At 40.1% G+C, this 11,550-nt stretch overlaps 1 protein-coding gene across 1 annotated transcript in view; it reads right to left on the bottom strand.

Moving 5' to 3' along the window:
* The window catches only part of nnt (nicotinamide nucleotide transhydrogenase), a 28,107-nt gene that overhangs the window by 2,301 nt on the left and 14,256 nt on the right, over positions 1–11,550 (bottom strand). The window contains exons 13-21 of the mRNA XM_068334384.1: positions 9,255–9,400; positions 8,862–9,057; positions 8,112–8,345; positions 7,074–7,234; positions 5,226–5,405; positions 4,788–4,947; positions 2,357–2,438; positions 1,208–1,326; positions 164–279 (exon numbers count right to left, since the gene is read on the bottom strand). Of these exons, the coding sequence (XP_068190485.1) occupies positions 164–279; positions 1,208–1,326; positions 2,357–2,438; positions 4,788–4,947; positions 5,226–5,405; positions 7,074–7,234; positions 8,112–8,345; positions 8,862–9,057; positions 9,255–9,400 (1,394 nt within the window). The remainder of the gene's footprint in view (positions 1–163; positions 280–1,207; positions 1,327–2,356; positions 2,439–4,787; positions 4,948–5,225; positions 5,406–7,073; positions 7,235–8,111; positions 8,346–8,861; positions 9,058–9,254; positions 9,401–11,550) is intronic.

Here is an 11,550-nt window from a genome sequence, read left to right as displayed (position 1 = left end):
AAGTACGCATTTGTTTTTGTGTTGGTTTAAAATGGAGGCCCCTGCAGGACCTCGACATTCAGTGATAAAAAGCAGTCCTGTTGTAAAATCCTCCATTCTTCTTTATCTTTTTTGAGCTCCAGGACAGCCTCATTATCACACATGCATGCACCAGATGTCTCACCTGCTTAGACTTCCAGACCTCCAGAACAGGCATACCAGCGATGATGGAGTTGGGATCTTCCTGGGCAGCCGAGTTAACTGTATCGTTTGCACCGATCACCAGGGTCAGGTCGGTCTCTGATTGAGCAAACCCGACAAATTAACGTTAGAACACATACTGATCTATTTACGTCATGTTTTTTCTGCGTTTATTCTTTTCAACCTTCAACTCAATAACCCATTCCGTCACACACTTGTCAAGGCCTAAAAATAGTACCCTTGTTCAGTCGAGCATGTCAGAAACATTCCAAATTAATCTGATCTCATCCTGTTTTGGAGGATTTGAGATATGGCATGCAAATAATGGCTGAATTAGTCAGAGATTGTCCATGACCCAACTGAAAACTGAACCAATATTATGGGTTTACAAAAACAAATTTTGAAGAAAAATATGGGTGGCAGGAAATTCTACATGATGCAGACTACTGTAATGAAAATCTATGAAAGCATTCGAGAAAAAAAAGACAGTTTTTTCAACAAGTGGAAACAAGAAACATCGGGTACAGTATTCATTTATATTGAAATTATTTCCCATTCAAATCTCTAGATCTGACGGAATTTTTTTTTTTTAATGTACGAAAATCCATGTGTTTAAATGACAAGGCTGTGCTGCGGTAATGGTCTCCTTACTTTACTCATTTCTAGAATACTGATATGAGCTGCCTTGATCCCCTGATATAACTGCAGGCAAGACAGTGAATATGGCAGACAGAAATTCTTTTATCTCCTCAAAGGGCGATTTGGTTTGCCAACAGCAGTCAACACAACCACTGCATATCATAAAATACATAAAACACAACATAAATGCATCATTGATGAAGCTCTAAAAGCTCTAAAATGAGTGAGCAATACAGCTGGTCCTAGAGCTTATTTAAGAACCCAGAAGCTGAGAGAACAACAATGACATCTGTGTGATTTGTCCCTTTGAAGTAAAGCAACTAACAATAAAAGTAGGTGCTGCAACAGTAGGATTCCTCCAAAGAGAGTAAAAGGTACAGGGTGTTACCTGGGAAATCTTCATTAATCTCCTCCATCTCCAGGACAATATCGTATGGAACACCGGCTTCAGCTAGCAGCACATTGAGCTGACCAGGCATACGGCCGGCCACAGGGTGGATACCGAACCTGTGGGGAAAAACACGATCTTTAAAACCATCCCTTCACCACGGCTAACCACCATCTCATTCAAGGGTAAATCGTGAAAAATACACAAAACGGGCAGGATGAACATAAATGGATTTTGACAAAGAGAGAGGTGTCAAGACACACAGGCTTCAAACAGCACTCATTCAGTGGAAATTCACGTCAGCCAATGAATTCTGGTGGCTGGTTCTTTCTAATATTCTGGGCACGCTGCAAACTTGATCTCATTTTGGAGATTTATTTCCTATGTGTTCATCTATCTTAGGCAGAGATTAGCTCTAAGTTCTTGAATCTCTTAACCTCCATGGCTACCCATAGAATAAGTATATTGCTATCCTTGTAGATGTATCTAAACCCATACAGTCGATATGCATGGGTTTCATAACTGCTTTGTGTCGACTGTGTTATGTTTTTAAAGTTCATTCTCTTGTGGCAAAGGAAGAGGAATGAAAGCTTGGTATAAATTAAGACTCAGGAAGAGGTGTAGGAGGAATACAAAAGATTTAAAATCACGGTGAGACTTTTCCCGGCTAAATAAAGGTTACATCAAAAAAAAAAAAGTAGAATTCAGAAGAATGCATTGAAACACAGAACACAATAATAGAGGAGAAAAGATGAGGGTGGAGGGAGTCTGACCACCCACTTTACACTAATCAAGCACAAATGCTCTAAGTAGCAGCAGCTGTAACGGCCAGGATCAAACGGCTGAGGCAGGACAATTACACCAGCTTCCGCTGTACCTTGTCCTTCCTCTCCACTCTTTTCCAGCTCTGATTCCTTTTTTGAATACCAGCCACCTCCTTCTCCTCTTCTCTGTCCTCTCCCATCTTCCCATTAGTAAGCCCGAACCCTCAGCTCTTCTTTTCTGTCTGCCATGGTGCAGTTTTTAAATGTGTCTGAGTGGTATATCTGCACAATTATCATTTTGCGTTTACTGTAAGACAAACTAGTAACCGCAGTAGTAACTTTCAGTCAAACTAATTAGCACACAGAAGTTTTATCAGCCTTTTACCTGACTGACTTCCCAGCTTCTTGAAGCATCTTCACCAACTCAGCGATGGGATACTGGGCCTTTGCAGCACAGAGTCCATAACCTAGAAGAATTTAAAAGAAAAACTGAAGTCTGAGTTCGCACACATAACATGTTGTCTGGAACACGAAACATCCTGACCTCATCTTGGACTGACACACTTTGTGGCAAGCTTCTAAAAAAGGAATGAGGCTGCAGACAAAAAAAAGTCTGGTGTGGTCTGAATTCTTGTCTTATGTAAATGTCACTTTTTATACATACAGTATTTATACTGTAGACATTATAGGGACATAAATGTCAGGATATGGTGGTGATGGTGAGTTGAAGTTTGGAAAATTGCTATTAAATAATGCCTTTTTTTTCTTCAAAAAATTATTTACAATTATATATCTAATATATATTTATTTCAGATACATGGCTGCCTTCAATGCATTTATAGATTACACATAAAAATGGTTACCGAGCTTTTAGGAAAAAGTTGACAATGTTATTTTTTTCTCCAGTGTGTAATAACACTTGTGTGTGGCACTTGATTTTTATCACACACCAACAAACGTCAAACAATCAAGTGGCGTTCGCTAACCTCATCACAACAACCTGTCAGAACCTGTCATGTTACAACAACGCAATCAACATGACAGGGGTTCAATTTAGAAGAGAAATCATTAAAAACCGGTGAATTTTAAAAAATCACTATAGTTTGAAATTGATGGTTCAAATTTTTGTCATTCTTGGTGCTTCACATATTCTCTCCAGAGTTTCTTCTAGAAGAAAAACAAGCAGCCTCGGACCATGTGGAGATGGACCAGACGAAGCCAGGGAAACGTTTATGTTTATCGGGCAAAGTCTTAAACGTTCCCACAGACGTCAATCAGGCAAAGTGACTGTGACGGCTCCAATTAGGGAGAATGGTAGAAATGGAAACACGGGGAGTGACTGAAGACGAGGCCTTTCAACGATACCGGTCTGACTGCTTGGGTGGAGAGAATAATTGTACATGTGGATGGTATGTGATCTGAAAGTGGTGTCATTAACAAAGTTACACCGTACGCACTAGCTGATGGGATGCTTGAAATTTAAGTATATAAACTTGTTTACTGATGTCTGTACAACAATATGCTAACTCTGCACTGATATTTAAAACCAATGGTGTAAATGGAGAGGTGAGTATCTAATTTCATATCAATAAATGCTTGAGACCAAGTGTGTGAGCTTCTGATTCCCAAAGCCAGACAGGATCTGTCCTAATATATTGGTATTTATTCTTATCCTCACATTTTAGTTTCATGATTTCTATAATGCATCCAAAACACCTTTTTTTGTGCTTTTTTTTCTGTGTGTCTTGTTATTGTTTACATACCACTTTTCAAAGAGGCTAAAAAAAAACCCAAAACCTGATAATTGTTAATTTTCAGTCTCTAATCATTTTTGTTAATTTCCAGCTCTTGTTATTTTTTTGAAGAAGATTGTACAGTAATATAAAGAACCTTTTCTGTCAGTATTCTTCTAAACCATTTTGACCATTTTTTGAGTTTGCAATTCTTCTAAATTGTTGAGTTTCCACTGAAGAGTTAGTTTTTGTATGCAGGCACTCAACCGTGGGACTGGGATCACCAATTTGCAGGCTGGATGGCTGATGTCTGTGTTTACATGTACCCACATGAGTAAAACAATTCTTCAGATCTGTGACTAGTTCACAACTGTCTGGTGAAACCGAATGTCACTGGGCTCAAGGACTGCTGTCACAACCCCGGTGGGAGGTTCAGACCTGTACTTAGAAATGAATACTAAAAACATGTGAAAGAAACAAACACTTGCAACTGGGACAAAGTGTTGACCCCGCAGTCTAACCCCAAAAAAGTAACTAGAAGACGAATTTGAATGTAGTATTTGAATTGTTAACAAAATCACCAGCCCACCCTCATCCCATCTAATTTTCCCTTGACCTTGCATATATATATGCTGCGCTGTAGAATGTCTATTTACCAGGGACTGACGACCACACAGAAACCCAAGAGTGTATGAGTGTGTGTACGCCTGTCTCTGTGTGTGTGTGTGTGTGTGTGTGTGTGTGTGTGTGTGTGTGTGTGTGTGTGTCCATTCTACCATGACTTGTCAATTAGCCTAGCAAAATGGTGATGTAACATGGGTCAAGAAAAGGTTAAATAAACAGAACACACACTTTCCTAATGCTGAAAAAAAGTGAGTGGCAAAGTCAAAGCAGCATGTTTTTCCACTCATATACGAGACCCTCTGAAGCGTGTGTGTGTGTGTGTGTGTGTGTGTGTGTGTGTGTGTGTGTGTGTGTGTGTGTGTGTGTGTGTGTGTGTGTGTGTGTGTGTGTGTGTGTGTGTGTGTGTGTGTGTGTGTGTGTGTGTGTGTGTGTGTGTGTGTGTGTGTGTGTGTGTCATACCTGGAGTGATGATTATGTTCTGGGCCTCTTTAATCATGTCAACAGTCTGATCCACATTGACCTCAGTGTGTGTGCCTGTGATCTCCATAGGCTTTCCTGTCCCGGTGGAAGATGTGCCGTAGCCTCCCAAGATCACGTTGGCAAGTGAACGATTCATGGCCTGAGGGGTGGGGAAGAGATACTTTTTAATTTTTTTTTTTAATGATTGCTTTACATTTTAATTTCACATCATTGAATGTGTTTAAAAAATTATTTTTTGAACTAAAGATCTTGTTCAAGACTGGGGCTCTACTGTGGTAAAGTTAGAGTCCCTCCTGGTGGTCAGGTGAGGAGTAACCGCTGAACTCAAAACAAGAAATGCTTCATCTAAGGAGACAGAGCTTGCTGTTTAGATGCAAGGCAGCAAGGCTATGATACTTAATTTAAACTGAGACTCACCACACACATAATATATGACAGAATGGCTCCAGATGATCCGATGAGAGCTCCGACGATGGTCAGCAGGTTATTGTTGAGCAGGAAGCCCTCGGCGCACAGGGCCCAGCCTGAATAACTGTTCAACACGGTGATCACCACCGGCATGTCAGCGCCTCCAATAGCGGCTGTCAAGGTCACACCCTGAAAAAAGAGAAAATGTTTTCAACCAATGCTGTAATCAGCCTAATTAATAAATACACAAGAGGAGTGACTATTAAAAGAAAAAATGAAAAAGCCTTAATTTTGCAAGCAAAATGACAAGAACAATTACATCTCTATTAATTGAAGACACCATCAAGGAGGTGAATGCCATTAAAACCTCTGAAATTTCACAAATTCTTGTCCAGTCGTTTTTGAGGAGTTGAGGAAAACTATTCCCAGGACATCCAAGAGTAACTTAAATGACCCTGTTTGACTGGGGGGAAAAAGTGTTACAAATTGATGCAACAATTGAACACGCACTAAGATTTTTCAAAAGAGAAAAAACATAAATTCTCTTTCACTAGAGACGCTACAGGCTCTCCAGCTTTGCTTACAATTTTCACAATCAAATCCAGTCGCTCTTTGTCCCTCCATCATCTGCACTTGTTTTTGCCAACTGTAGTTGTCAAAGAAGCGGCAAGGTCCAAGAGTATGCGCTGATATTTTTTTATGGGCTCATCATTGATTGCGCTTGTTGATGCACTGGAGATTTATTTTTAGGAATGTGTTCAAGTGAAGGAACACAGACTCACACAAACACACATGCTCTATGTACATGATATATTACACTGTACTCAGAAGACTGATTACAGATTGGATGGAGCAATTTAAAAGAATTAATTCATAACTGTAACTGAAACAATATCCATCCAAGTTATCTGGGAACACTGTGGAAATTTGTTTTGTGTTGCTGTTTTTTTGGAACATTGTCCAATCACTGATTTCTCCCACCCACATATGTCAATATGCTGAGTAAGTGATTTACTTAAATTGGAACATGGCTTTACATTTTTTTTCTCTTAAAAGTAATTACATTGGTGTGTGCTCGCTGCCTGGATTCACTTGACTGTAATGTTTTAATCAGAAGCTGAACCAAATATCAGTACAGACACTTTAACATGGCCTGTAATTACAATAATTCAACAGTTGGATTAAAAGTTAAGTTGTGGGGGTGGCCTGTTAGGATCTGGGGCCTCCTATATATTAAGTTGTATTCTTCTTATTCTTCTTTATTTACAAGATTCATTTGGTTTTTCAGCAGATTAAATGTTTCAGAATATAAAATTAAATTTTTCATCAACAAAGTGACGACTACGATGTCTGTGAGGCTCAAAGGGAGCTGGTCTCAGTGTATTCTATGTGTCACTATTATACTGTATATGTGAATATTGGTTTCCTCTTGCGCAAGAAGCTGATGTTCCACAGACTTACTGTTTCCGAACAACTGCAGAAAAAACACCTCGATTGCCTGGGGACTACAGAAAATTCCGTTCCTAACAAAATCTATAAAATTAAAAAACAATACTGAGTTGAATACAAGCAGGAACCTGGCAGCCGGGCCTTTGGCTGCCAGACTATTAAAAGCTATCTGTTACTCTGACTGAACGTCTGGACAGCTACACACCACCTTACAACCCAGTCTGACATGCAGAATATTTCCTTCCTGATTTCTTTTTTATGCCTCCTTCCTTTTATGAGATATTTTAACAACCTCCTTGCATGTTATGTCTGTCAGCATGTAAGAAAATGCCAAATATTTCAGTGGATATTTTTCTATTTTCACTGAGTGCCAAAACAGGCTCACAAATACACACAGGCTGAACGTACCATTACAGCCGAGAGGGCAGAGACAGACCCCAGACAGGTGAGGCCTGTGGTGTAACTGGGATCCAGCATGAAGGGTATCATGCCACCAACACTACCGGCCATGAGACTGGCGTTCAGAAGGTGACGACCAGGGAGCATCAGGGGAGAGCTGTTCAGGAGACCTGCATGAAGAGAGGGGGGAGGGGGAGAGAAGAGACAAGAACGCACAATAAACACTCTATTGAGGATTCACCTGAGACTTTGCTTGGAAAGACATAAAATAGAACAGTAAATCCTGTTTATCCTATCAATTACTCATTAATCAACAAATTTAACCCTTGGCCACTGACACTCATTAATATAATGATCAATGACATGGTTGTGCATAATTGGTCTTTGTGAAAGACAAGAAAGAATGTGGTTGGTTAAAAAGACAGAACACAAAGCTTATCCTTTTTGTCCCTTCACAGCACAAAAAAATCTCATTAACTACTAAAATATGGCAAAGTCATCTGTCATCTGAGTAAATGAACTTAACATGTTACTTTTAGCTCCATTGAAGGATTAATATCACTTAAAGCTCATCAAATACATGGTTATGCGCTGAAAAAAGCTGAAATGCATCTTCTGACGCTCATAAAACTGGTATACAATAAAATAAAAGTAATCTGGAAGACAACAGACAGACGAGGTGAACCCTACATGCCCCCTTTAGCGGGGCACAAATGTCTACCTACCAGCCCCTCTAAAGTTGACTAGCAGATTTTATCTGTTTTGTTTTATCAGTACACAGGAAGAAGTGAATAAATCAAATCTAGATGCTTCATCCAGCCAACTCAGAGAGAAAGTCAAGACGAAATAAGTAAATCTCCCAAAATTCAAAACTACACTTGTAAGGAAACGGGGCCGATCTAATCCGCCTCAAAGGTTTTTCCGATGCGAAGCATGCAAAGCCACATTTATAAAGAGTTAAATAGCAAACACGCAATTGGTTATGTTCAGTATGCATATGTGATGTGAATTTTGTTTTCATGTAGTTCTTATATCAACGTGCTTCACCTTGCAATTTGCCATATGCCACCAACGAGCCACTGAAAGTAATTCCACCAATGTAGGTGCCAATGTAAGCCACTATCTTGGTGAGGTTGGCCGCAGGGTCAGTTGCGAAGTGGGGGTACTCGATCATGTATTCGGCCACACAGGTGAGCATGGCAGCCAGGCCCACCAAGCTGTGGAAGGCAGCCACGAGCTGGGGCAAATCCGTGATCTGGATCTTCTTAGCGATGCCCAGTCCTAGAGAGATCAAAAGAGAGATACACAGAGAGAAAATAAATAAGGTGCACAAATAACATGCAAATCACAAGTATGTGCGCACACACACATTCAAGAGGAATGCTGGGAAGTGGGTCTGTCTGAGGAGCCAGGTGTTGCCGATGAGGCTTGTTAGGGGAAATTCTGTGTTTGTGTGCGTGTTCCTGTGTTACAAGAACTCTTGCACTGTGTCTGCATCATGACAAGAGTCTGTGTGGATATTTAAACCTGAAGTTTGTTCCTGGAACAGTTGCTGTTTAAATGATCAAACTCTCTGGTGTGAGTGAATGACAATGACTAATCTCTGACGCTGACCTTTTCAACAGACCTCCTGCACCGAGCAGGGGCTTAGTCATACTGCAATTGATGAAACATCACAGGGAATCTGTCCTCTACACAACTGCTACTTAATCTGGTCAAGTTCAGGATGCAAAAGCCTTGTTCAATCGTTTACATATGGTGGAACACATTCCTGTTGGAACAAACAAAAAGACTCACCAGCAGTGCCACCTACAGCCATGGCTGCGCTCATCTGAGCGAGGAGTTCAGGACTCGGATTAAGGGCGCCCAGCGTGGCTGCGATCCCCCCAGCGACTCCTATCATACCTAAAGCGTTACCCAGACGGGCTGTTTTCTGATTGGACAGACCAGCCAGGGCGCCAACGCAGCAAAGACCTGAACCCAGGTACATCATCTGGTGAGAGAAAGACAAATATGAGAAGTTTAACTTGAAAGGTCCTGCACAACATCTGGACTAACAGATAATACATATGAACGAACATTTGTTTGATTTTGGTGACTCACACGTTGTTCTGCAACAATTCTGAAGGACTAGTTTTTGGGAAGAAGTTAAAAGTACAGGTGGAAGTAGTTTTTCACAACGTCTCACACCTGTTCAATGTGGTATCCAGAGTTCAGAGCAGCAGCATAGCCTCCGACGAACACACCGGCAGGAAGCAAATAAAGGTAGTTGTACTCTGAAGGATCAGTGGGACGCTTGAACATGTCCAGCATCTTCTTAGTCACCAGGAAACCACCTGGATAAGAGACAGAGGTAATGAATCCAAATGTGTAGTGTCACAACAATAGATTTCAGCCCTCCCAGGGATCATTTCTCACTATTTTTCTATTCAGGTCTGTATTTAATTCCATTCACCACAAATCATGGCTCTTCTGTAACTTCTTTGGGAAAGCACCAGTTACAGACTTTCTCTTCCGCCAGATGGGTTCTTCCAAAAATGTAATTACCTATTCTCATCACTGATGAGTGTTTCTGATTGCAGTTTAATGTGGACCTTTCAATTATTGTTGTCAAATAATATATCCATGCTTTAGTGTGGATCTGCTCCAAGTTTGAATGGCTTTTTCACTCAGATCCATCATATCCAGGCAAAATGTTTAAGGGTAGTTGACATAAAAATGTGAAAAAAGACCCAAGCTTGAGATATTTGTTTATTCAGATCCACCTCATAATTTAATGAACCTGATCCAGATTTCACTTAACGTTCTTTCCTTTTGCCGACAGACAGAAAAAACAGCCAACAAACCCTTTTATTGGAATATGTAACAATAAAAGAGGGTAACAGGTGTCAAGGAAGGGATGTTAAAGCTGGGACTTAACACCTGAAGAGCATGGGAAATACCTTTTCTTTAGACATATGTTTCATTGCCAGGAGCCAAAAATGGCTGCCAAATCCAATAAGCAATGCTAGAAATGTAATGAGTCTACTTAATGTCACTGTAAAACATTTCAAGAAGAAAACCTCAAACGTGTGAAACCGGGACCAGACGGTGTCTCACTGCTTTACGGGAGGAGATCACATTACGGTGAGGACGTCCACCATTTCTGTAGCCACAAGCACACATAGCTAGAAGGGTGAAACAAAGGCTAGCACCTGTTTCTCTCAAGTTCATGTAATTTTGGTCTTAAAACATGTAGGGAGAAATGTTTGTGTATTTAAACCACCCAAGGCCGAAATCTGAACACTTACAAGAGCAGAAATAAATAAGCTCTATGGGCCAAGTCTGGAGGCCCTCACCAGGATTACATATACAATACTGCCATGCTATAAGTCTATGTACTCCACCTCACTCGTGTGCTAAATGGTACATACAGTGACGTATTGATTTTACTGCTTTAAATTCTATTTTAACCAACTTATTTTAGCGCAATCACTTGCTAAGATTAGCTAATTAGCATTGACAATAAAAGAGACATCCTTGTTTTGTAAATGAGTGACTGCACATTACTAACACAAACAGCCAATTCACTGCAACAAAGCCAGTGGCAATAAAATAGCAGTTCTTCATAATGAATTCTATATTCTTTACATGAGTTTTTAGGATATCTTTTTCTTTTGTCAAATACACATGTTGTCTGTTTTGACCCAATCACAGAATAGGGACTGAAAAACAGAATCAGAAATGGAATCATTTCTGAAAATACAATCAATACCTACTACTTATTTTTATCGATGCTGAACTTCACATCTGTTTTTCTGTTTTATTATAGTTAATGTTCATTATTGTTTCTGTCCATTTCTGTTGACAATTTCTCTGTTTACAGGCATTTATGGTTGACTGCATAGAAATGTGCATTTGGAACCACTTGCAAAGAGAACATCACATAATTTACGACCTATAAGAAACTATGTACGTCTATAAAGAATGTGGTCTTTTGGCATGCTTTGATTAAGGGTATATGTAATAAAAACAAATAAGTGGTTTGCAATGCAAGTCTGACCTTTAAACTGGAAGAAGCGTTAATGCATTTTCAACCAACAGGCTGAGTACCAGTATCGACATTAACTATTCATTTGTCTGCATCAAAGTGTGGTGTCTAGCTGTGAGCTAATAGGAGAAATTAAATCTAATTCATGGCTTGGCCCTGGAGGAACAATCTGTTTCCCAGGACTGTTAGAGCATGATGAGTACTATAACGACTGGAGAACAGTTTGTCATCATAATGTGAATTGTTAAGGTTAATAGCAGGACCATCTGTGTGTGGTCCACGTCAAAATGCCGACAGTGGTGTGAACAACGATTACAGCAGGGCAGCTGCAAAACTTTTCGAAAGTATGTTATTGAGCAATCAATGTAAAACCCTTCAGTCATTAGCGTATGTTGACATTTTATGGGCTTATGGTTGCTGTAACCTGGCAAGCATCACTTTGAGGTGTCTCCGTAC

This window comes from Antennarius striatus, chromosome 15 (assembly GCF_040054535.1).
Source record: "Antennarius striatus isolate MH-2024 chromosome 15, ASM4005453v1, whole genome shotgun sequence".
Taxonomy (NCBI): domain Eukaryota; kingdom Metazoa; phylum Chordata; class Actinopteri; order Lophiiformes; family Antennariidae; genus Antennarius; species Antennarius striatus.
This window is presented reverse-complemented; position numbering and strand designations above follow the sequence as displayed.